The sequence below is a fragment of the Pseudorasbora parva genome, chromosome 6 (genome assembly GCF_024679245.1).
Source record: "Pseudorasbora parva isolate DD20220531a chromosome 6, ASM2467924v1, whole genome shotgun sequence".
NCBI lineage: Eukaryota > Metazoa > Chordata > Actinopteri > Cypriniformes > Gobionidae > Pseudorasbora > Pseudorasbora parva.
In genome coordinates this window covers 18,250,504-18,277,031 of record NC_090177.1, presented here as the reverse complement: position 1 = coordinate 18,277,031, position 26,528 = coordinate 18,250,504, and the positions used below count along the sequence as shown (strand labels likewise).

At 38.6% G+C, this 26,528-nt stretch overlaps 1 protein-coding gene across 1 annotated transcript; it reads right to left on the bottom strand.

The window, feature by feature from the left end:
* Positions 1–26,528, bottom strand: ctnnbip1 (catenin, beta interacting protein 1). Its single transcript, XM_067447239.1, has 4 exons — positions 26,376–26,528; positions 16,902–17,019; positions 16,414–16,504; positions 1–1,769 (listed from the first exon to the last, which is right to left on the bottom strand). Exons 2-4 carry the CDS (start codon positions 16,995–16,997, stop codon positions 1,711–1,713), a joined length of 246 nt encoding a protein of 81 aa, XP_067303340.1. The 5' UTR covers positions 16,998–17,019; positions 26,376–26,528; the 3' UTR covers positions 1–1,710.

The window sequence follows — 26,528 nt, the reverse complement described above, 5'->3', positions numbered from 1 at the left end:
TTTTAAAACAATAAAAACAAACAAAAAAAAACAATTCACATTAAATAGTTTAACAGCTCAAGCGAGTAGGGACAACATGCAATGAAGTCAATGATTTAAAAAAGAAACAAGAGTGACACTCATATGGATGCAAAGCTGAAAGGCAACAAACCCAACCTGGAACGAGTGCATGTAAGACACGGTTGTATGATGTTATGAAACAATGCATAGACAAAAAAGGTTTTACAGTTAAAAGCAACCAGATGCACGTTCCTGTCATTGGGGAGATAATGCGGCTGTCACATGGATAAGTAGCCTTGATGACTGAACACATTCAATCAAATACTTATTGCTGATACAAGCGAGAACTATAAAAGCCATTTCCATAAAAGGACTTACATCCACAGATTAAAAAGAGGTGTACATTGAGGCTCTTGTGACCATTACAGAGCTACTTGAACATATACACCGTAGACCACAATGCAGGCATGCGTCATTTCAAAACACTAAGATACAATTAATTATGTGAAGCAAGTTAACAAAACATGAATACGCATTAAATACTGAACATGAAACAATGTTACCAAAAAGGTCAGAGGCAAAATCTAAATCAAATTGAAAAATTTGGTTTTTAGTGATGTTATCGTGGGACATTTAGCATCCTCTGAATTAACACAAGCTCATGTTCATCTTTGACTTCAATTAGATTAACTAAAAACGTGTTTCACTAGCACCACTGAATCAGACAGTCAAATATACAGTGCCGCATACTCCTGTCTGAGCACGGCACATCCCGTTACGGCGCTTAAGGCTGAGATTTCCACTTGACGTGTAAATTTGTGGTTATTAAGGTTTCTAAAATCATTCGTATTAAAAACATGCGGTCACAAATCAGAATTGAGGTTTAAAAGGGGTTTGTGTTTGTCTACATTTTAAGACATTGAAAAAATAAATAAGGACCTAAGACATTCATTAGATACCTTTAGAAATATTTTACATAAAAACACAGTTGGCACAACTCGTTCACTTTTCTACTTTTTTCTCACGTTCTGTACAAAAAAATCTATGAAATTTCACATTAATCCAAACATCGAAAAAACAGATCATGAAACGTCAGGTAATTCGTGTACATCGTTCTGTGAGTGTGTGCTTGTGTATGGGCCTCGGTATCCTCCACAACAACATGAATGTTATTTGGATGAAATTATAATGCGAACAATTACAAAACAATCAAAAACCCTGAAAAAATAAAGTAAACAAACAAAGAAAATCTACCTGCATGATCCTGTAGACAGTAAAACAAGAAACTACATACACACACACACAAAAAAGAAAATTGTCTGTAATAACAACAACCCATAAGGCGATTTATATTTTTTCGTAGTTTGACCAGACAAATGAAGCTCTTGGTCCATTAAGTCTCTCATGGGAACAAATATAAAACGCCACTTTTATGGAAACATGATGGCAAAAAACAAAAAAAACTTAAACCCAAATCAAATATTTACCCGCCAGGACTCTTTCTGACTGGTTTGCTGTAAGTCACCAGGTAGTGCGGCCGCAGGGCCCGATAGTGTAACAGTTAGTGTGAGGGGGAAGAGAAGGGAAGTGGGGCAACTGGCATGCAGCAGAGCCCCGCCCCTCTCACCTCTCCCGTCTCAGGCTCCGCCCTCTCCATCAGTCAACAGTGTTGTGTTGTGTTCAGCTGTAGTGACTTGGCATGGCGAGAGGTCACTGTCTCCTGTCCTCGGTCTCTGATCTTGAGAAGGCCATCACCACGTCTTCAGCTCCTGGGAAAAGGACAACACAATCAACACGAGGGATATGATTTGCATTAGATGACTTCCATATTTACAGATTATATGACAGATTTACAAAATGAAAGCAAATCTACTTTCTAAATAAAGTAAGACTATATAACGAAATTCCAGTCCAAAATGAAATGCGTAATGCTGTAAGAAGACGACTATTTGCACATATAACTGCATACAGCCACTCTCCAGACATTATCCTAACAGCTTTATTAGCCAGGGAAAATGTAATCTTCACAACAGAGCAAATTACATGAGCTCGTCCAATGGGAACAAATATCATTATAATGGCTGAAGAGCAAACGGGCTGTGTGCTGTGTAATTAAACTCAGACAATGCCTTACATTCCAAAAGCAATCTAGGGCTATGTTTCGAATGGAGGCATACAGCGCAGAAAAGACTAAATACTGCATACTATTTCTTTAAATAGTATTTAAAACTGGCAACAAAATATGCAACAGTAAACATTTAGAACAGTACAGTGTAACACAAATGTTGGTTACTCAATTCTACAAGTTCCACATTTCTAAAATCTGATATTTTTCTTAAAAGTTCTAATAAAATCTAATTAAATATTGAGATAAAGATGTTTACCTTAAAAAGCCCTGGAAAAAAAGTATATCTTGAATGTGATAAAAGCGGCTACCAAATGCATAAATGTATTGTGGAAAACTAGCCTGGATGCCAGCCGAACTTAGCCCCGCCCACAATTTTTTTAGGTCGGGCAGTTCGGTCTGGCCTTGCTCCATAGAGGAGTAATTATCCCGGAACAGAAACTGTTCGGACCAATGAAATCATCAGGGCGGGCTTTAGACGATGATGGACAGATGATCAACAGTAACGTAATCATGCACGTCATCAAAGGGGCTTGGATTATATTTTTACGAATCCTAAACGGAGAGCTTGTTTGTATATGCATTCACCTTCACAATTTCCCTCAGAAATGATGATCATGTTGGGTAAGTACTCTGTGTATCATTAAATTATTTTACAACACTGGCAAAGATCGTGTGTTCCAGACTGATTTCAGCGCGTGTGCAGACAGGGTTGCCAAGTTTTTACAACAAAACGCGGCAACTACTAGGGGGGTTCTCCAGTGAAAAAATGGCATTTGGGGGGTAAAATGTGTTATTTTGGCAAGGTTGCCTGCTAAAATTCGCACTCATGGGTCTATATATCACATAATAGTCGCTTCAACCCGCAGACATAGAAAAGAACCCGAGGAAAAAACGCGGACTTGGCATCACAGGACATTTGACAATGCGTCCCTTCGCTGCTCTGATTGGTTGTAGGTCTATCCAATTGAGGTCTTTCCTGGTTCGGTTGAAACACGCCCCATAATCACAGCCCAATGGAGCAGTATCAGACTCATATTCTGACTAGAATTGAGTATGACCACGTCAGGCTAGTGGAAAACCATACCCGTGTGCTTTTTTTGGCCAATGTTTTGTGGGTGATGTATTCAGTACAGAAAATCCCTTTAAGACACTGGTTCTCAAACCTGTCCTGGAGACCCCTCACCACTGCTCGTTTTGCATGTCTCCCTCACCTAACACATCTGATTCAATTTATCAGCCTATTAGTAGAATCTGCAAGATTTAAATTTGGTGTCTGATGAGGGAGACACACAAAAGGTGAAATAGTGTGGGAGTTTGAGAACCAATGCTTTAAGACAACACATTTCAGTCAGCGGCCATCTTTGAAATGCCTCTCAGGCATTTAAGTGCAGCTCCTATCTCTTTGAATGGAGTAACATTAAATTCTCCAAAACTGTTCGCCAAGCTTACGATTAAATTTCATATTTGAAATCACCAATGAAATCTGACAACTGTATCATAAATTTGGTTTCTAAACGCTTGAAACATGATAAAAACACTAATGCGTATGCACGATTCTAAATGCAAGTCTCAGAACACTGCCTGTTTCTATAGCAGTCAAAGCTTCTAACAGCAGCAGTGATGCGATAACTTTAAAAAAAAAAAAACGATTGGTTCCTTCATTTAGAAGGCGGGGCTAATTCGCCATATTTGTCGTTGCACTTTCTCCCATTCACAAGTAATCGGAGAGCACTGTTTTCCTTTATATAAAGTCTTTGAGAATGTTAGTATTATTTCTAACAGTGACAAGGTATCTGAAGTCTGTTGTACAGAATGATGAGCCTTCTTTTAACAGCACTGACCCCAAAATCAATATTTCCCACATTCATACCCCAGATGCCCTGACTTCTGCCCTGGAGAACTGTGGGGAGGGATGTTCATACAGTATATAATAATGAGTCCATTCATAAGAGTCAAATTAGATCATATTCATTGTGAATACAGAGCAGATACATAGACCTCAGTTTGTTCTCACATAAACAGTTTAACGTCAAGGTCAAATCAGCATCTGTTTGTGTAGCATGTGGCATGAGACACACAACACCCACATTACCAACCACTGCTTAGGATTTTCTGTGCCACACTGATAAGAAATGCAGCTAAAAGCCTCTATAAACCAAATCTAATACTAGCCGTATCTGAAATACGGACTCTAAGAGTAAAGAGCCAAAACAAACACTGCAAGAGATGTCCTCTAAAGACATGAAAATGTCACCAGCGGATTGCGGGAAGACTGCGGGGCATTTAAAGAAGCAGTGAGAGTGTTTGTGATTTCAGTCAGGTTCGGGCTCTCAGCGAGGGAAGGCTCTAATCAATTCCAATCCTGAATTAACGATCCCGCCCGGGGATGGAGAAAACAAACCCCTGCAAACCAGGTAAACAGGATTTCTAGGTCCGGCTGTCCCTAGATGAACACGGATTAATAACAACACCACAAACAGTGTAAACAGTTGTAAATAAACAGCAAAACTTTAGCTCTGGCCAGATTATTTTAGGTCAGGTGGACGTCTCAAGGTCAAAGGCAGTTCGCGGCACGGAACGGGCCGATGTAGTCCAATATCATATGTTTGGCAATGGACAATTTTTATTTATTTTAAACTTATTTGAAAGAAAAGTAGTATTTTGACTGAACTATCTGAAGCTTAATAAGCCGAAAGCAGAACGTCGGCATGGTCATTTCCTCTGCCTTTCATCTACTTCTAGCCCACAAATCAGACACTCCACTGCCTTAATGTAAAATTACCAGATTTATTCTCCAGGACTTCTTATAAAGCAGAACGCATTCAACATCAAAGGTGCCATTTACCTTACGGAAGGTCTGTGTATTTTGGTAATGTTCTTTACTTTGAATATCCTTGGCAATATTAGGATATTTTATCAAACTAATCTATACTAAAAAACATACAAAAAATATTGTACTGAAAATCTAGACAACTAGGCAATCTACAAGACAAATTATAAGTCTTTTTTATCGTGGTTGTTGGCCTTTAACACTCAACTGAAGATACTCTTTAGTTTCAGACAGTTTCAGCTGAGTGTGTTAGCACCTTACTGAAAACACTGAAGGTTCACACTCTGTTCACAGGCTGCATGCCGACTGATTCTACTGAAAGTGCGTATTATTTCAGTCTTCCTGATGCTTTAGCTTACAGCAGAACAAAACAAAAAAATCTTAATAAAAAAGCAATGTTTTGATAGCATCATAGAATCAGTGCTTATACTTGTTAGGGGAAATGTCTTCAAAATCTGGAATATAAGAAAAAAATGTACATCCTAATGAACACATCCCCTCAAAAAAAAGAGTAAAGTGTAAAGACTCCACTTATCATGATGCAAACCAAACTGTGATGATGATAATGAGACTGATGCCGAGTATTGCAACTACTAAACCGTCAACGGCATGTCTTTGATCCTGTATCATCTTAGTGTTGTGTAATGCTTGCGTAACGGCCCGATCATGATGAGGAGGGGGCAAAGACAGGGACGAAGCTTTATAACAACTGACAGTCTGCGCTCAAAATCCTCAAAGAGCGTTTAAGCGGAAGGGAGGATGAAGAGGCCGTGGAAGAAAATGTCCCTTTGCATCTTCCGCCTGCCTTCGTTATGATCGCGCCACTCCCTGCGACGCACGCTGGCTGTGTCACAGGAGCACATGCCAACGCGCCGCAGACGTCAGAACCCTAAGGAGCCGTCGCCTAGCAACAGCTCAAAATCAGATTGCATCACAGTCCGGCAGGCAGCAAACACCTATGAACAAACAGCAGCTGTCTGCCTCCCCATATCACTGCATCTCTCCAATACTGCCCTGTTTAACCTCCAACCACAATCCTGGAGGAATATACTCACCGTAATCCATAACCATATCACCAGACACCCGTGGTTTATGATACTGAAGTGATCATTTTCTCAGCGTGGGGCTTCATTGCATCTCTTGCAATGGCGGTTTCACCATGAGCCGTTATTTAGCTAGTAATTCATTGTGACGCTACATTAGCACTTGGATTAGATTGAGCTCACAAAATGACTTTTTTTTTTTAACAAAATGCCATTCTACTCTTGATTTCTCCACATTTCTAAACCTCCTGTACAAAAGCAGGTGCTAACCAGGGAAACGCTTGCCATTTTTCACTGGCTGTCGTGACAATAAGCCACTATAAAGTGTGATTATTTAACTGTAAAGGTGCAAACAAATTCATTAGACTGTATTATGCATGCCAGTAGTTGGTGATGTCACTTTGTCACACCTGCGAACATGTAGTTAGTATGTACATGATATCACCATATTGTTGTTTTACATGGATACAAAGGTAGCCTAGAAATCTAGACTCACCCTAGCGGCAGCAAATCTAATCTGCCGCGAGGGTCGTTTAGCAACTCTCAATACCTCCCGAGCTGTAAAAACCAACCTCTGGTCAGGCCAATCCCATGTATAGAGTCGGTGGGCGTGGAATAACAGTGACGGCAGAGTTGCACTTGCGTCCTACAAGTAAACACAGAAGCTGGCGAACACAGAAGAACGGCGGTCTTTCGAATCGGCTTTGACCGAGACTCTGGAAGACTTGGAGTTAAGCTTTTCTCTGAGAAAAGAACGGCACTGAAGTCATTCTGAAAAAGACATGATGTGCTCAGAGTTTTGCCGACCGGATACGGCGAATGTTTAATCTATCAACGAGCTCCGCTTCACGTTGCTCTGGTTGGTTGTAGCACTATCCTATTGTGTGCAGAGGGAGTTTGAAAGACAACCGTTTATCCCACCCCTCGGATTGAGCCCTGCCAATGGTGAGTTTCCAGACCAAACATCTTGATGTGGGTCAGGCTAAGACAAAGGCATTGTTTTTGAAACCTTGCGTTTTCATGCCTCCAAAATGCTGTTGCCTTGAAAAATAAACTGCCAAAATTCATACAATAATATGAATTTTATATAATAATAACAACAACATCAATAAATAAAAGCTGTTTCATGGTGAGGTTTGTCTCAGTGTAAAAGAAAAATACTTAAACACTATAAAATAATAATAAAAGTAAGAGTTCACTAAAAATAAAAATAATAACAAACACTAAAAGTAATAATAATAATAATTTGTTAAATTTATATAGCGCTTTTCTAGGCACTTAAAGTGCTTTACATAGAAGGGGGAATCTCCTCAACCATCACCAATGTGCAGCACCACCTGGATGATGCGGCGGCAGCCATATTGCGCCAGAATGCTCACCACACATCAGCTGATTGGTGGAGAGGAGACCTAGTGATTAAACCAATCATTATTTGGGGATTATTAGGAGGCCATGATGGACAGGAGCCAATGGGCAAATTTGGCCAGGATGCCAGGGTTACACCCCTATTCTTTATCGAAGGACATCCTGGGATTTTTAACGGTACGATTTAACGGTATTCCGGTTGCCGCTTTCAAGGCAATCCCTCTCTCATGTGAACTGAATTGACAGGTGAGCTGAAGCTCATTAAATATGCATATAATATGGGCGTTTACTTCTAAGTATCCAGTGCGGCACGTCTATCAAAACTCAGCGTTCAGGAGAGAGCCTCAAAACCACTGTAGAAAATAGCCTATTACTTATTAGTTATGATGTTTTTTTCAGTATTAATACAACAGTATTAAAAAAAACAAACAAAAAAAACGCCAGTTCATGACACCTTTAATCAAAGACCCTCAAAGCCACTGTATGATTAGAGATATGATTTCCTTAATCTTCCCTGTTTAACAGCTATAGTAAGTCTGTCACCTATGAATCATCTGATAATGGTAATATAATAATGACACCAGACAGGGCACCCATGATTCAAGGATATGGCATTCAGATAGCAGGTATTACTGGCCATTTCAGGAAATGTGGTTAAACATGGCCAGCAGTGATAGATCATGAGCAGTGAGTGTGTGGGACTGACACACAACCACACATACACCCCCGCACCCTTCTGTGCAGATCACGCAAGACACTTTTACATCTACCGTACTATAACTCAAGCTAGCCAAAAGTTGAGTCACAATCCCAGCTATTTCTCTAAAGTTTTTTTCCCCTTTCAGTGCTTGAGATGTAGCTGGGGGGATAATCGTCAATTAGACTGATTTACTTAAGTGACATTCATACATATATACTGTATGTATACTGTTTTTTAAACCAGTATATCTATTCAGGTATTTATGTAATGTAACAGCCAATGTCTATATTTGGAATCTGAGAGACGACTGAGGGTCTAACTCATGTCAGGAATCCAGTAACAGGGTTTACTCATTAAGCCTGGCTTCCAGAGAATACATATGTACTTGTTTTTTAATTAAATAATTTGCTTATAACCAAATGAATCAATAATTTTATCTTGTAGAAAGAGTTGCCAGTTTGTTCTTTACTTTATTCTGGTCCTCTCATGATAGCTGGATGAGACAAGACAGACAACTGTGTCAAAGGTCATGTTTATGTGGTTTAACTATAATCCCCCAACACTTTATTTTACAGTGTCCTTATTACAAATGTTACATGTATTTACTGTAGTAAATTATCCATCATTACATGAAACTAACCTAAACCAGTCCCTTACACTTATAAATACATGTTAATTAATATTACTCAGTAGCATAATTGCACGCCTTTATTTTAAGGTATCATTGTTACAGTGTAGTTATACAGTATATTTAAGTACTGAGTAATATTAATCAACAACATATACTTATTGGGTAAGAGTAGGATTAGGGTTTGTAGCCATTTAATCATTAACAGACATTAAGTAATATATTATTTAATAAATCAAATACATTTTTCTCTGTTACTTTCCTGGTTCCACTTACAAGTGAAATTTCTTTAAAGCAGGCTCTGCGGCTCATTAATTTGCTTATCGGGGGAAGTAGACATTTAAACCCTTACTACTGCAATTAGAAACGGGTCACAATCTGCTACAGCAGAAGAGGATAATGATGTGAACAGCAGGATGGCAGCAGGGCTGTTTAAAGGGATAGTTCACCCAAAAATGAAAATTTGATTTTTATCTGCTTACCCCCAGGGCGTCCAAGATGTAGGTGTGTTTGTTTCTTCAGTAGAACACAAATTAAGATTTTTAACTCCAACCGCCGTTGCTTTTATGTCAATAATAATGCATGTCAATTGGGTGCATTTCTATGAGAGTAAAAAATTGAAGAGCCTTCAGAACTGGCTTAATTCTACGTGGCATTGATTTAAAAAGGTGCTGAAAGCATTCTTTAGAAATGTTGGCCCATATTGATAGGATAGCATCTTGCAGTTGATGGAGATTTGTGGGATGCACATCCAGGGCACGATACTCCCATTCCACCACATCACAAAGATGCTCTATTGGGTTGAGATCTGGCGACTGTGGGGGCCATTTTAGTACAGTGAACTCATTTTCATGTTCAAGAAACAAATTTGAAATGATTCGAGCTTTGTGACATGGTGCATTTTCCTGCTGGAAGTAGCCATCAGAGGATGGGTACATGGTGGTCATAAAGGGATGGACATGGTCAGAAACAATGCTCAGCTAAGCCGTGGCAATTTTGGGGAGCTTGTGCAAATTGTAGCCTCTTATTTGTAGTGGAGATGAGTGGTACCCGGTGGGGCTTTCTGCTGTTGTAGCCCATCCGCCTCAAGGTTGTGCGTGTTGTGGCTTCACAAATGCTTTGCTGCATACCTCGGTTGTTAACGAGTGGTTATTTCAGTCAAAGGTGCTCTTCTATCAGCTTAAATCAGTCGGCCCATTCTCCTCTGACCTTTAGCATCAACAAGGCATTTTCGCACATAGGACAGCTGCATACTGGATGTTTTTTCCTTTTCACACCATTCTTTGAAATGGTTATGCGTGAAAATCCCAGTAACTGAGCAGATTGTGAAATACTCAGACCGGCTCATCTGGCATCAACAAACAGGTCACGCTCAAAATTGCTTAAATCACCTTTCTTTCCCATTCTGACATTCAGTTTGGAGTTCAGGAGATTGGCTTGACCAGGACCACACCCCTAAATGCATTAAAGCAACTGCCATGTGATTGGTTGATTAGATAATTGCATTAATGAGAAATTGAACAGGTGTTCCTAATAATCCTTTAGGTGAGTGTATGTGTGTGTGTATATATACACACATACACTCATATAATAGCGCGTATAATGTATAATAGGTGTATATAATAGTGCCATTAGTTCTGTTGAAGAAGGTAAAAAAAACTGTCTATATATGACAGGTTTTTTTTTTACCCTCTTCAAGAGATATAATGGCGCTGGGGAATACTAGATAAGATTCGTCTGATATGAGGTAAAAAAATAACAAATACTGTTGGGTTTCTTACAGAAACTGATCGCTTCATGTCTTAAGACATCAATGTGTTGCCACAAGCCAAGGTTTAATATGGATCAGTATGTCTGTGTGTTTTTTACTCTCATAGAAATACATTGACATGCATTATACGAGCCACGGTTGGAGTTAAAAATCTTCATTTTATTTTCATCTTGGATGCCCTGGGGGTAAGCAGATAAACGTCAAGTTTTCATTTTTGGGTGAACTATCCCTTTAATAACATCTACTGCATTATGATGCGGTGCTAGTGGACAACCTAAAAACACTTTCACAGCTGGCAAACAAATCAATTGCAGTTACAATGAACAAAAATGGCTAGGCTTAAAATACCAGAGCCCGAAAGGAAATTAATAATGTGAGGTTTTTTTACCCTCTTTAATTTCAGCCATGTAGCAAAACGTAATTAATTCAAACCATCAAATCTATTTATAAAATTAAAAATGGCTTGCAGTTTGCACACACTATGAAATGTGTTTTGGGCAATCTCTCATTGGTTTAGTGATAAAGGCTCATAAGAACGCATCCTTCCACTCATTGAGTGCAGTCTGGGATTATACTGTCTGAGGATTATACCAGTAGACACAAGACAAAAGACTGTTGACTCGGCTGCGTCAGTCTAAAAGATGGATAATACACAACTAACTAATGCATAGCTTTGAACTCATCTTTAAAAGGGCAGGCACTTACACAACAAAAACAATAAAAGCTTGTGAAGGAGGACGTAAAAGAGCAGCATGCTTTTAAATGCAGTGTCACACAGACAGGACCAAAAGAGTGAGTGTGATGTTCTCACACCATCCGTCTGTAATTAACAATCCGGCTTGACTGAAGGTCCTTTAATGAAGCCTGCTCCACTCCCTCACTCACACCACCACGAAAGCCCTTGTCCAACCCGCTCGACACTCAATTCCATCGCCATGGAAACTGTCTACTGTAGTCGTTCTGTTGTTCAGTTCCCAAAGCATGCACTAAAGGGGCGGTAGGCTCTCTCTCCTTCTCATTGATGGCTTTCAGCCAATGATGAGAATCAATAAGAGACAGGCCTGCCACTCACGACCTGCCATTTCTTTTAGATCAAAACAATTTATATTATATATATATATATATATATATATATATATATATATATATATATATATATATATATATATATATATATATATATATATATATATATGTATATATATATATATGTGTGTATGTATGTATGTATGTATGTATATATATATATATATATATATATATATATATATATATATACATATACACACACACACACACACACACACACACACACATATACACACACACACACTTTTTTTTTGGAGCACAAACAGGAAAAATGCACACATTTGCATAATTATTGTATAAATAGAGTTGCCTGATCATTTCATCTCAGCCTCATCTATTTCTTCAGGCCTGTTAATGAGTCTGTTTGGCATGGTATGAAGCTTTGAGCTGCATGAACTCTTAAAGTTCTCTAACGCCCATCATCCTCCCCCAGACACCAACATCCAGTTTCATCGTCTAAACTTCAAGGCCTTAGATGAGATTAAAATTGCATTACAAAATATTGAATATGCATCTATCTATGGTAATTAGCCAATTAGATGGTCCCAAATGCAAATTTTTTTAATCCTTAAGACTAGTAAACAGAAAAAGTGGCAGGTTTGGAGCATCTGAAGGAGTAAACCTACCAGATTTGTACACAACTTTAGAAAATCAGAGTTGTGTTAGCATGTGCAAAACTCACTATCGCAATGCTTAGGGTCTTGGCTGTTGCTATTAGGTTGCTAAGGTGTTCTGGGTAGTCAAGAGCCCATCCCCAAGTATTTGTGTTATACATGGTGTGGATCCCACTTTCACGGTCAGATAAATCAATTAAACCTGGCCCACTTGGGAAAAATACTGAGATCAAAACTGACTGACTGCATTCAGAATAGCATGATCATGCAATTTCCCTCTCAAAAAGAGAATTCAACACAGAAGTGTTTATTCACATGCGAGAACAATAGCCATTGAGAAAGTGTAATGGTCAGTCTCAGTGGTCTGTGTCTATAGACAGAGTATATTCAGTTGTGTTCGTCTGCACACAGACATGTTACTGTGCCCAACACAAATGAACTCCCATCCTTATACAGTTTTTACTAACTGTACAGACAGCAGCCCTTTAATTTATCCCAGAAATCTGAGAGGCTTACACATCATTCATACTTGTAAATATAAAGCCATATAGCATCTTTTTTTGTAAACATTATGAGAAGCAAATTAAGCTAGATCTGCAAAGCTATACTAGTCACAGGTTGACTCACTTTCCAAGGTGTTGGATGCAAACACAGGCTCCTCTGAGAATGCTGGATACGTAAATAATTAATCAAACTGTGGTATATTCCCCTGAGATGCGGCACTATTTTGCCTGATGTGAAAAAGAAAGCATTAGCGTGTGTAGAGTTAAGTGCCATACATTTGCACTGATATTACAAAAAACGTATTCAGAACAGCGTCATGACAGGTATGAAAGCAAGGCTGTGAAGGATAGTTGTGTTTTCAATGGCATCCGCTGTAAAAAGCTGTATAATTTTCCACAGCTCATGTTATCCAGAGTTTTTTTGTCGTCAGCATTACAATCCGAAAACGTATAGTTATAATAAATAATAGTGCAACCCACTGAAGAAATGAATGTCTACATTTCATACCCTTGCCTTCTTTCCTGCTAAAAATAGAATAAGGTTTATTAGCTAAATCCTCAGATAGCTGCATTGTGATCCTACATTAACCATTTTATTTGAACTAAAATAAGTGACTACTACTACTAAACCCATTTCAATTCACCTCAACAGACCTCAAACACTTTTAGCTCAGGCTTTATTTAAAGGTTCATAGAAAAAGATCCTATCCCAGAAAATGAGATGTCAGTTTCTCCTAATAGAAACAGACTTATCTTGGCTTATCTCCCCTAACATATTCCTGATGGCCCTCGTCTGTGCATTAAACAAAGGTTATTGTTCTTCATTGTGGGTTGTTCATTAAATTCCTTTCATTTCTGCCTCATTAAACTGCACTTGATAGACAGAGATCACTTTCATCTTAGGACTACCGTTTCCATTTCTGATTTTATAAACAACATTACATCACAACATCTTAAAGGGTTAGTTCACCCAAAAAGGAAATTGATGTCATTAATGACTCACCCTAATGTCGTTCCACACCCGCAAGACCTCCGTTCATCTTCGGAACACAGTTTAAGATATTTTATATTTAGTCTGACAGCGTATCTAAGTGTATGCACACTATACTGTCCATGTCCAGAAAGGGAATAAAAACATCATCAATGTCACTGATTTCAGCAGTTTGACACGCGATCAAAATCATGAATCAATCTGCTGATTTATGATCATTTGAATCTTTATTTGAGGTTTGAAAACAAACGCGGAAGAGAAGACAATGCTGAATAAAGTCGTAGTTTTTGTTATTTTTGGACCAAAATTTATTTTCGATAATCAAGAGATTCTAATGAACTAACTGATGTCTCATATGGACTACTTTGATTTTGTTTTTGTTCCCTTTCTGGACATGGACAGTATAGTGTGCATACACTTAAGATATGCTGTCGGACTAAATATAAAATATCTTAAACTGCGTTCTGAAGATGAACTGAGTGTGTGGAACGACATTAGGCTGAGTCATTAATGACATTCATTTCATTTTTGGGTGAACTTACCCTTTAAAAACCACTCATTAGCGATGGAACATTTTTAATGTTGGAGCAAACACACACACAGATCTGCTCAAGTGGATTTTGGGCAAGAAAAATCCCTGAAGTACAGTACACAACTATATCCATCTTTCTTCGGCTACTGCATTATTTATAAAGATCCTTCCAAAAAAAGAGCACTTTATATGTATATTTAATGAAAACAAAATGTGTGTTCCACTCTTTTATACATTGGGAATAACGGCGTTATAGATAAACGGCGTTAATTTTTTCAGTAACGAGTAATCAAACAAATTACTGTTTCCCCCGTTACCATTACTGAGAATAAAATGTGGCGTTACTATAATTGAGCTCACTGAAGCGGTTTTCATCCGAACAGGCGCGCACTCTGTCAGCGGACATGCAGCTGTGTGTACACGTGTTGGGAGGTGGGTGTTGTACACATAACTGATTATGATAGGTGGGTGGGAGACAACCACAACTGATGATGATTCATGATTGGCCTAGGTAGACACACACACGCGCGCGCATGCGGCCAGCGACCAGGAGTCAGAGTGATGGCATGTGCAATGACTTCAAAGGTAGCTTTCGCAAACTGGAAGCATGTACTACTTCTCCCTCGTCGAGGTGAAAGGTAAGAATGTTTATGTAAGATGCAAATTATGCCCAAGAAGAGTCTCTCCACGTCAGTGAACACAAATGAAAACGTGAGCTCCGCTGCCAAAGGAGGAGACAGAGTCACAACATTAAAGCAACCAAAACTAGGTTTCTCTCCACCACAAACTCTTATCACCCAGACAGAATTTAACAAAATAATATCTAGATATATAGTTGAGGACATGCTGCTGTTGAGTCGGATTCTTTCTGGATAATCATTGCGAAAATACCCGCAAAAGAGTGGGTAAGCCCCATACAAAGACTTGAGAGCACTTCTTGTCAAACTATTTACTTTTGTGAGGAAGAAAATACTTCAAGCAGGCTAAGGTATGTCTACCAGTTGTGAAGTTGTGTGACAGTTTTAGAATATTAGAGTGCACTGCAAAGAGTCTAGGCTATGTAAGTTAGGCATTTTTTATTATTATTATTTTCTTTTTTGGAGCATCATTTATTTTTAGATTTATTTGATGGCCAGTTGGTGTCTGTGCAATAAATATTACAGTTCTAAACAATCTATTTTGTTTTATTGTTCCACTATATCACTGATATTTACAATAATGTATTGAATTTGATAGGTGTCTCTCACAATGTCCCACAGCAACATTGATTAGTTTAGTGTACAATGTTTTATCATAATAATTTATTCTATTTAGTGTCCATTTCATTCATTTAACATTTAATATTGGGGCATCCAAGTTATTTTACATATTTGAACATTTAAAAAAAATGTGTCACACAGTAGTTACTTTTCCTGGTAATTAGTTACTTTTATAATGATGCAGCTCAGTTACTAATTTACTATTTGTGAGAAGTAAATAGTAACTATAACGTATTACTTTTTTAGTAACTTGACCAACACTGGCAATAAATATCAAAAGTTATGTACAAACACTTGTCTGTTCTACTCATTTCAAATGACTTGTGAAAACTGGTTAAAAAAATCTGAATTCTATGACTTATAGCAATTTTTTTTTTTTTTTTTTTACAGTAACGCAAATAGTTACTTTTATTATAGAGTAATTCAGGTACTTTTTGGAACAAGTAGTGAGTAACTATAGCTAATTACTTTTTTTAAGTAACGTTCCCAACACTGCATGTTAATGTTATTTACAACATTAGCATTTCTCCGTCAAAAACATGACATTTCACTGAGCATGTGGACTATGACAAGGTGCTCAGTTATGCATTTTAGTAAGACTGAGCATTAAGTCCCACTCACTATAGCATATGATGCAACCAAGTGAAGGTAATTTACACTAGACCTTTAGATAAACTGAGTTAAAAACTGCAATACCATTCAAACTGCCTACTTGAAATATTTATGTTGTGCTAGCGCCCCCTTGTGGAACATTTATTATATGTACACACACGTTTATCAAAATGCATTTTTGGCATTTTAACAACACCATTTCAAACAATGAACTGAACAATCAGAAAAGACAGTACCTCTTCTAACCTTTCAGTGGCTACCTTAGTAATAAGTGTGTTAGTGGTAAAGGGTGGAGGTGTGATGTCATCGCTTTGGTTTGCTGCGTTCAGGCTGTAAATGTTGACTTACCCTGGTCAATAGGGTGTTGTGGCAACTGACTCATCTGACTGTGCACCACGCCTGCATAATTCCGCAGAAAAGCTTCCTCGTTTGGTGTCAGCTGTAAGGGTGGGGACAAAAAATAAATTCACATATCCAGTGAAAAAAAATCCAGTGTCCGGTTAAGAACTACGGTACTAAACTGGCATATGCTAAATCAGTTTAAATGAACAATGATATGATCACCAGGTTCAAGACAATGGCTGGTTTCTATATTGTAAAGAAAACATGAATACCCAAACAATAATCCACTTATTTTGAATTATTAATCAATCAGCGCAGGACAGAATGATGTACTTTAATCCTCACAGATACATTCAAGTCCTGATCTCATTATTTCTCATAGAACATAGTTTCACTCAGAAATGTCACATTACTTATGTTAAAAGCGAATGCCATTTCATGACGTGTTCAAAGCAGATCAGAAGATGTCTTATTCTCACTGGTCTGACACTTACATTTGATCCCATTTTCTTGAGCATGAGCAGCACCCGCACCTTCTGCTGGATGTACATCTCCTCAGGAGACTTGCCAGGGGCTTCCTCTCGGTTCATCCCCCCTGCTCCTGACGCACTGCTGAGGAACCGCACACAGAGCAAGAGTATTCAATTATTAACATCTCAAATTTTATTTTCAGAACTCGTGAGTTGAATACATTCCTACTTGATGGATAAGGGCAATTTTTTTTATTAAACCTAAACTGAACTGGAATAAACATTTCCATAACATTTATTTAAACTAAACAATAAGTTAGTTATAGAGAAGAAAACCCCTTACTAACCTGTACAAACTAGCATACATATTTAGCTTAAAAATCAAACCCACCATAACCTTTGCAGAAAGCAGAAAGCTTCTAATTAAGGAGAATGACTGTGTCTGAAGTCTGAACACACTTCAGATCATGGAGCAGGTTGACAGCATCATAAATGGCCCTCATGCATATTTAATGGAAGATCTAACAGCACTCCCAGCTTTCCCTCGTCTTGCTCACTTCCTAATGACCTATTTTCAAACTTGCACTCAGTGTGAAACAATTTTAAGGACCTTGAGGAGCAAAAAAAAAGAAAAAAAAAGACGGAATATAATCACAGAAGAAAACCACAAGCTTGTGCGCAACAGTGAATTTGCAAAACGTTCCAATGCCTCAAATGTTATTTTTCCAGAAAACAGCATCAGAACACAAACAAAGAGAAAGTCTGTGGTCATACCATCGAATCCATAATCAATGCAGAATTTTTTTTTAAATAAAACTCACAGACTCGCACTCACAATAGAGCAAAATGGATGACATTAAATATATTCTGAGGGTTTTGTGAATCTGTCAGATTGAATCCTTTGGCGACATCCAGCCTGTGATGTCTCACGCCCTCTTATCTGCACAAAGAGCCACTAATACATGTTGACAGCTTTTTTTGATGTGGGGTTAGCCTATTTTTAATTGAAACGCTGGCTCCAACCCTTCATTGCATGAAAGATACATTTGTCTGGCCTTGACTTTAAGAATGACAGTACCTCTGCATGGCCAATCCGGAGTGTTAATGGCTTACATTTCTGAAGGCACTTAAATGTAAGCCATGAAAGCAATGACGGCGGAAAGTGGTATAGAAATGGGTGATGCTGGCAAAATAACTAACCCAGATTTCCTCTACAGTCACAGACTCATCAGTCACCAAAGGGCCGTGCCATCAAAAGGGCTTCATATTCAATAAAGCATGCACTTTATTCTGCTGCATCTCGCTGGCAGCCGTGGGGGGATGAGAAGTGCTTGCAGATGAAAGACACGAGAGGGACCGGAGCGTCAGCTCGGCAGTTCTGTGACACCAGGCACACCTTCAGGGGGGAGACGGTTCACTCTCCCTCTCTCGCTTTTGATCATGTCTGTCCTTCCTGCTGGAAAGGAGACAGGCCAGACAGCAGGCAGATACACTGCAGCCGCAAACACCCAAGAAAAGCCTGTGCATATAAACACCGTTACTTCACCCTTCCAAGACTGTGGGTTCTAATCTCTGAAAAATGCCCCATAATCTTTCAGGCTTTAGATCTGTTGCACACCCTAGCTATGGAGCAGGTGTTTTGTTTGAGCAAGTCTGCAGATTTCATCAAATATGTGGATGACAGACTATAAAGAAACTTTGATAATCAAGCCATGACAACACAACATTTTTCAAAAACTAATTTGGAAAAGAAAAGGTTATGGATGCAAGAAGCCTAGAGAGCAGACGATATTTAATAAACTTACAAAATAGGAATAATACATATTTTATTAAAGGGTTAGTTAGTTCACCCAAAAATGAAAATTCTGTCATTAATTACTTACCCTAATGTCATTCGACACCCATAAGATTTCTGTTCATCTGAACAGAAATGAAGATATTTTTGTTGAAATCCGATGACTCAGAGAGGCCTTCATTGACACCAATGTCATTTCCTCACTCAAGACGTCGTTACAAAGTCTATCTCACTACAGTGATTCTACAATAATTTTATGAAGTGACGAGAATAAAAAAATAAAAATAAAAAACGAGTGATGGGCCGATTTCAAAACACAGCTTTCTGAAGCCATGAAGCATTATGGATCAGCGTATCGGTTCATGATTTGGATCGCATGTCAAACCGCCAAACTGCTGAAATCACGTGACTTTGGCACATGATCCGAACCGCTGATTCGATAAACGCCGATTCTTTAAGCTCCGAGGCTTTAAGAAGATGTGTTTTGAAATCAGCCCATCACAATATAAGTCGTTATTTAGTTGTTGGGTTTTTTTTCGCACAAAAACTATTTTCGTTGCTTCATAAAATTACTGTAAAATCACTGTAATGAGATGGACTTTGTAACAACGTCTTTTAGTGCCTTTAATGGGTCTTGAGTGAGGAAATGACATTGGTGTCAATGAAGGCTGTCTGAGCCATCGGATTTCAACAAAAATATCTTCATTTGTGTTCCGAAGATGAACAAAGGTCTTATGGGTGTTGATGAGGGTGACCCGAGATGAGGGTACGTAATTAATGACAGACTTTTTTGGGTGAACTAACACTTCAAGCACTGGCATCACAAACCCATTTGGGAAACAATGATTCAAGTGAAATCAGGCATCAAAATATAATATACAGCAGAAAAGATGGATAACTCTTTTAGCACTTTTAAAATATGGTAAAAAATAAATAAATAAAAAGTATAGTATTTAAATTAAAATAAATATAGGCATCATGTAGTGATTCTGTAAGATATGCCATAATTTAATTAATTGAATTTAGGCCAATTAGTATGAATAACTAATGTAAAAAATAAAAAAACAACTTCCACATTGTACACTTATGTTACCCAAATCTAATCCTTTTTCCCCCACAAAGAATCTAAGCAAAAACATCAATCTAACCAGTTTTATTGCCACCCCATGTTATTTTAGACTTTGCCTGATTTCACAGTGGAGGATGTCAAATCATGTGATGATGGGTCCTTTGGGCAGACAGCTAAATATAGAACACCTATCCTCTGCTTCAGTCATGACCCAGTCTGCACTGAGGCTCAAATCAGTGTCATTTGGTTTCCTGCAGTTTAATTGGAACTTAAATCAAATCACAACATAGAGCACTTGTTTTAAAAGCAGATAAAGTCAAAGGTGTTTTAGCACTGGTATCACAGGGAGTTATCTCACTGATGTAAGGTCATAACATTGAGCCAAAAAAAAACGATACTGCAAAAGATCTGTTCATCAGTGACTCCTGCCACTATCCATGTAGGGAAGGTGCAGAAGCTCTGGAAGGAGATCCACAATCCAGATAGCGCTTCTATTTATAGACTCATCAAGTCATTTGAATCCTCACAAACAGCTAGCAGAGAAAGATTCCTCAATTGTTTGAACATGTGACAGAAATCATGCATCAGGAATTCAAACTCAAGAAAAATCTTTTGCATTAGGTCAGTATGAAATATCTGAATAAGCACAATTCCCTACTGTATATAGTATGCAAAAAGCAGTGTCAAACATCATTGATGCTCGTGTTGAAAATGGGAGCAATTCCCTGCAGCGGTGTTCCAACATCAAGTAGAAAACCTTCCCAGCAGAGTGAAAGATAGGGAGGACCAACTCCTCTAGAACTGCACATTTAAAAAAAGATGGTGTGGTGTTTGGGTCTGTATGAAAACCAATCAAAATCCTTCTGTTGACCAGAACTAATTCAGCTCATTAAAAAAAGATGCCCTCAAAATATTAAAGTTTCAACTCATGACTTGATACATTATGAAAAAAAAACTAAAAACATGCTGTATTTGTAGCCAGAATGTTAACAGTTAGCCAATCACCATCTAAAACACAATTGGCACAAAGGGTTTTCCATAGTACACAGATCCCAAGCCACAGTGGGTTTTCCTTTGGATCATAAGATGTTACATAACCTTTTACTGTCAGTGAGAACAAGCAATGCTGTCTTGAAGAATTATTGGATGGGACCAACTGTGCCAAGCCCCAAAACTAATAGAACCTCTGTTAGTAAAAATGTCATGCTGATCAGAACATTTTTTTTTCTGTTTTTTTTCTTCTCTCCAATTTTTTTGTTTAAAAGAATTGTGAAGCAGCAGAGGGCACTGTTCTAGTAGTAAGATCTGTTTTATGGCTCAACCACCAACCTTTGACTAAACTGAAATCCATTTAAGCCTAGTTCAGACTGCACGATTTTCAAACTCGTCGGGTCACTGCTCTTTTCACACTGAATGACTATCTGGGGTATCATTCAGTCACTGCTGTGTTCACACTGACCGATGGATCGGCGACAGAGGGTTTCACACTGCATGACTGAACAAGAGGAAGAGTCGCCGACAACTCTCTCTCACAGGTGTGCAAACTACGTTTCCCAACTACACGTGCGATGTGACAAGTAAACAAGAATGGAATTGTTATTAAAAATTACAAACTGCACAAAGTTTGCTTCAAATTGTATATGCGCTGATTTGTGGAGAAAAAGAAAAAAGATTATGGCAGAGATACAGTGCCTTGCGAAAGTATTCTGACCCCTTGAACATTGCAACCTTTTGCCACATTGCTTGATTACACCTGTGTGTAATCAAGTCTCCATATAAATGCACCTGCACTGTGATAGTCTCAGAGGTCCGTTTAAAGCGCAGAGAGCATCATGAAGAACAAGGAACACACCAGGCAGGTCCGAGATACTGTTGTTGGAGAATTAACACTGGATTTGGATACAAAAAGATTTCCCAAGCTTTAAACATCCCAAGGAGCACTGTGCAAGCGATAATATTGAAATGGAAGGAGTATCAGACCACTGCAAATCTACCAAGACCTGGCCGTCCCTCTAAACTTTCAGCTCATACAAGGAGAAGACTGATCAGAGATGCAGCCAAGAGGCCCATGATCACTCTGGAAGAACTGCAGAGATCTACAGCTGAGTTGGGAGACTCTGTCCATAGGACAAAAATCAGTCGTATACTGAACAGATCGGGCCTTTATGGAAGAGTGGCAAGAGGAAAGCCATTTCTTAAAGATATCCATAAAAAGTGTTGTTTAAAGTGTGCCACAAGCCACCTGGGAGACACACCAAACATGTGGAAGAAGGTGCTCTGGTCAGATGAAACTAAAATTTAACTTTTTGGCAACAATGCAAAACGTTATGTTTGGCGTAAAAGCAACACAGCCCATCACCCTGAACACACCATCCCACTGTCAAACATGGTGGTGGCAGCATCATGGTTTGGGCCTGCTTTTTAGCAGGGACAGGGAAGATGGTTAAAATGATGGCAAGATGGATGGAGCCAAATACAGGACAATTCTGGAAGAAAACCTAATGGAGTCTGCAAAAGACCCGAGACTGGGACAGAGATTTGTCTTCCAACAAGACAATGATCCAAAACATAAAGCAAAATCTACAATGGAATGGTTCAAAAATAAACATATCCAGGTGTTAGAATGGCCAAGTCAAAGTCCAGACCTGAATCCAATCGAGAATCTGTGGAAAGAACTGAAAACTTATGTTCATTAATGCCCTCCGTCCAATCTCACTGAGCTCGAGCTGTTCTGCAAGGAGGAATGGGCAAACATTTCAGTCTCTCGATGTGCAAAACTGATAGAGACATACCCCAAGCGACTTACAGCTGTAATCGCAGCAAAAGGTGACGCTACAAAGTATTAACTTAAGGGGGCCGCATAATTTTGCACGCCCAATTTTTCAGTTTTTGACTTGTTAAAAAAGTTTGAAATATCCAATAAATTTCGTTCCACTTCATGATTGTGTCCCACTTGTTGATTCTTCACAAAAAATAACAGTTTTATATCTTTATGTTTGAACCTTGAAATGTGGCAAAAGGTCGGAAAGTTCAAGGGGGTCGAACACTTTCGCAAGGCACTGTAATTGTTGGAGAGACAGAGGGAGCAAAGTTTGAGATGAATAAATAATTTTGTAATGTGCTGTTGCTGGATGTGCAAATGTTTGGGCTTTGTTTCTGTTTGATAGAATTGTAAATATATGTAAATAATTGTAAATATATAAAAAACGAATAATCTGGTCTATAACTCCTCCCTGAACCTCCTGCAGCCCTGTATCTCACTCTTTCATTGGCTGTCGGTCATTGCCGATGTAATTTTCAGTCAGAATGCAGTTCACACAGCAGGAGTTTCAATCCCCGTCAGGTCCAGATATTTAGCATGCCAAATATCTCACAGGTGTCAGCGACTCATCGGCGATTCTCTCTGATCGCTTCTTTGATCATTCACACTGCATGATTGTCACCCGTGTGCACGAGCACCGATTTGCCTATGATCTCGGGCATTTGTCTGCGATTTCACAAAACCCGACAGCGAGTCAAAATCGGGGCAAAAATTGGGCAGTGTGAACTAGGCTTTACATGACCAAAAACTAACCAGACCAATCAGCATCCAGTGCATGAAGATTATAATTACAACCAGACCTGTCCTCACCTTGTTCCCCCTTCCCTCCCTTGACTTTCCAGTCTACTTTAGATAAAATAATAAAATAAAAGACAGATAGAGGTGATTTCAAAGAAAATATTGTGTAACTTCAATGCTTTGCCAATATAACCAAAGAACAGACTTTATGTGAAGTCTAGCTTGAGTTGTTTTTGGGCCATGTTTGTTAGCAGATATGATGGGAAACTAGCCGCTTACATTAACAGTGGGGAAACAATTAGCTACTGTATTTTATAACAATAGAGATGAGGCAGCCAGATGACGGAAAACTAGGTCATAACCCATCAATTAAATGCAATCCCTGAATACTCACAATTATTCAATACAGAAAATAAGTTTAATATTACACTTCCTTGCACAATTTTGGCTAACAATACAATTCTAAATGGTCAAAAAGCAAATCAAAACATTCTAGGAATGATATTTGGAAGCTTTTCAGTTTAGTACACATGCAGTTTAGGTAAAAAATTAAACCAATTCAATTAATTAAAGGGATAGTTCACCCCAAAATTAAAATTGTGTCATTTACTCACCCTCAAATTGTTCCAAACCTGCACAAATGTTTCTTCTTCTGCTGAACACAAATAAGATATTTTGTAGAATTTTTGGTGCTTGAGACCTTGAGGGTGAGTACGTTAAATGTATGTGTAAACTATCCCTTTAAGTAAATCATTAACTTTTCTATGACAAGGTGTGAAATGATTCAAACATTACTGAAGATTTCTAAGGCTTATTTAGTCAATGCATCATCTCAGTATTCAAATCCGTCTAGCATAAGTGTTTCACAAGATGGTTGTTATGCACCAGAGAGCTTGTCATGAATCACAACACAAAATCCACTGCAGTGGGAAGCTCCCTTTGGGATCACTGTTGCACCGGCTGTCGGAAATATACAGCTACGTGAAATGACAAGAAAATTCTCTCCATAATACGATTTAGGAAAAACAAACTAAATGGGCTCAAACACTAGATTTCAAGGAAAGTCAAGCCTGTGCTCATAGAATGTGGGTAATTTGTCTTGGATCGAAGATAGAAGCAAAAAGAATGTATATTCCTCATAACTTTAAGCTATACATCAAACACAAACACACACACAGTATATACACAGTCAGGTCAAAAGTTTGGAAATTATTTAAAATATAAATATTTTGTAACAATTTAAACTACTGTTCAGAAGTTTGGGGTCAGTAGTAACATTTATTTTTTTGTAATAAATTAATACTTTTATTTAGCAATGGTTTGTTAAATTGATTAAAAAAAAAGTGACTGTAAAGATTTATATTGTAGAAGAGATTTCTATTTGGAATGAATACTGTTCATTTGAACCTTTATTCATCAATGAATCCTGAAAAAAGTAAAACTGTTTTCATCTTTGATAGTGCCTGAGTATCAAATCATAATATTAGAATGATTTCTGAAGGATCATGTGACACTTAAGACTAAAGTAATGGGTGATGAGAATTCAGCTTTGCATTACAGAAATAAATTATATTTGAAAGAATATTAAAATAGAAAATTATTTAAATTTTTTAAATCACAATAAAAAAAAATTTCTGTATTTATCAAATAAATGCAGGCTTGATGAGCATAAGAGACTAAGGAATAAAACTAAAGGCTTTTTCTTCAAAGTCAAAGAAAGTCAACAAATGAAAACTTAAGTGAGCCAAAGAGGATTTTGCTAATTGCAACAGAAAGAAGCCACATTTGTAGCCAACGAGGCTGATTTAAGCCTAGATTTCAGCCTTGATCATGTAGGAGCAGGCCTGTAAGGCATAAACCCAGCCTGTGTTGTGTCTGACGGACAGAAAGGAGAGGGGGTAGGGGGATGCCAAGCGACACCAGGGGGGCTGGGCTCTCCAACAAAAAAAAAAATGGAAAAAAAAAATGTGTTGAAGCTTGGCTTGGCAGGAGGTCTGAGTCCATGCCTAAGCTTGTAGCTCAAAGGCAGCTGATGATCTCCCTTCGGGACGCAGAGGTTGAGCGGTCCATGAGCCGCACCTGCCCCCCTGCCATAGAGGAGGGGAACCATCTCTCTAGGATTCAAAGAGCCAGAATCCCTCAGGAGAATGTGAAGACTGAAGAAAAACAGTTTCACTTCCAAGTTCACAAGTAGCTGGCCCTGCCCTGCCCTGTCCTGTCCCGTCAGCTCTCGAAGCCTGGCGTAGTTCAAGAGCCCACTACAGGCAGACTGCCAGTTTCATAGCCGAATGTGAGCCACACTGCAGCTGACAGATGTATTCTGTATTCACAATGAGTTTAGGGTGTGGATAAACTAAAAATAGACTATCATTGCCACTAAGACATGATAAAATGGCTGAGATTCTTTCTGAACTGAGTGTGATCAAATAAACCTATAAATATTAAACAGATGCAAGCAAACACAAGAAGTCAGCATAAAAGTGTACCCCCTCCCCCCAATTAAAAACAAATTAACTCAAAGACATAAACCTGCCATCACAATTTAATATTCACACATATCTGTGAATTCACAGCAGCAGATTCGTGTGCTGAAAGAGAACTAAAAGCAATGAATATAAACAGTAAAACGTGTATAGATAATAAACGACGTCATTAATGTGCAAATGATATTACCATTCGATTTTAGGCGTACAAAGTATCCGTCTAAGTCTGAACTACAGTACAGCAGAGAGGAATCACTCCAGTCCTCTTCTCCCTTCCTGTGGCAAAACGTGCGCATATATCTTTCATATATCTTTAAAATTAAGAATGTCAGTCAAACAGACTCTCTTTTGTCTACAACTATTGTGTTTGAAGGAGAAAAGTTAGTGTGCGTACGATACAGAGGGTGTTTTAATAGGCACACCGGACAGTGTGGCTGTAACAAAGCCCTGAATGAAGTTCCCACAATTCCCATTCACATACACACACACATACACATTAGCTCGCTAGCAACAGAACACCGCTTCGATTCGCGCCTCGTTTTGGGGCGTATTTTGTATATGCAACTCAAACACCTCCACTTTGATGGCTTACCTCTCCTGGTCCAGGATTCTGTCGTTTTTGTTGTATTTGAGAGCTGTGTTGTGTATACGGAGGCGTCCTGTTCCGGGGTCACATCCCGACAGTCGGTAGCGCTGGAGTGACTCAAGAACGTAAACGCGCCGCTGCTGAATCAGTTCCTGCCGG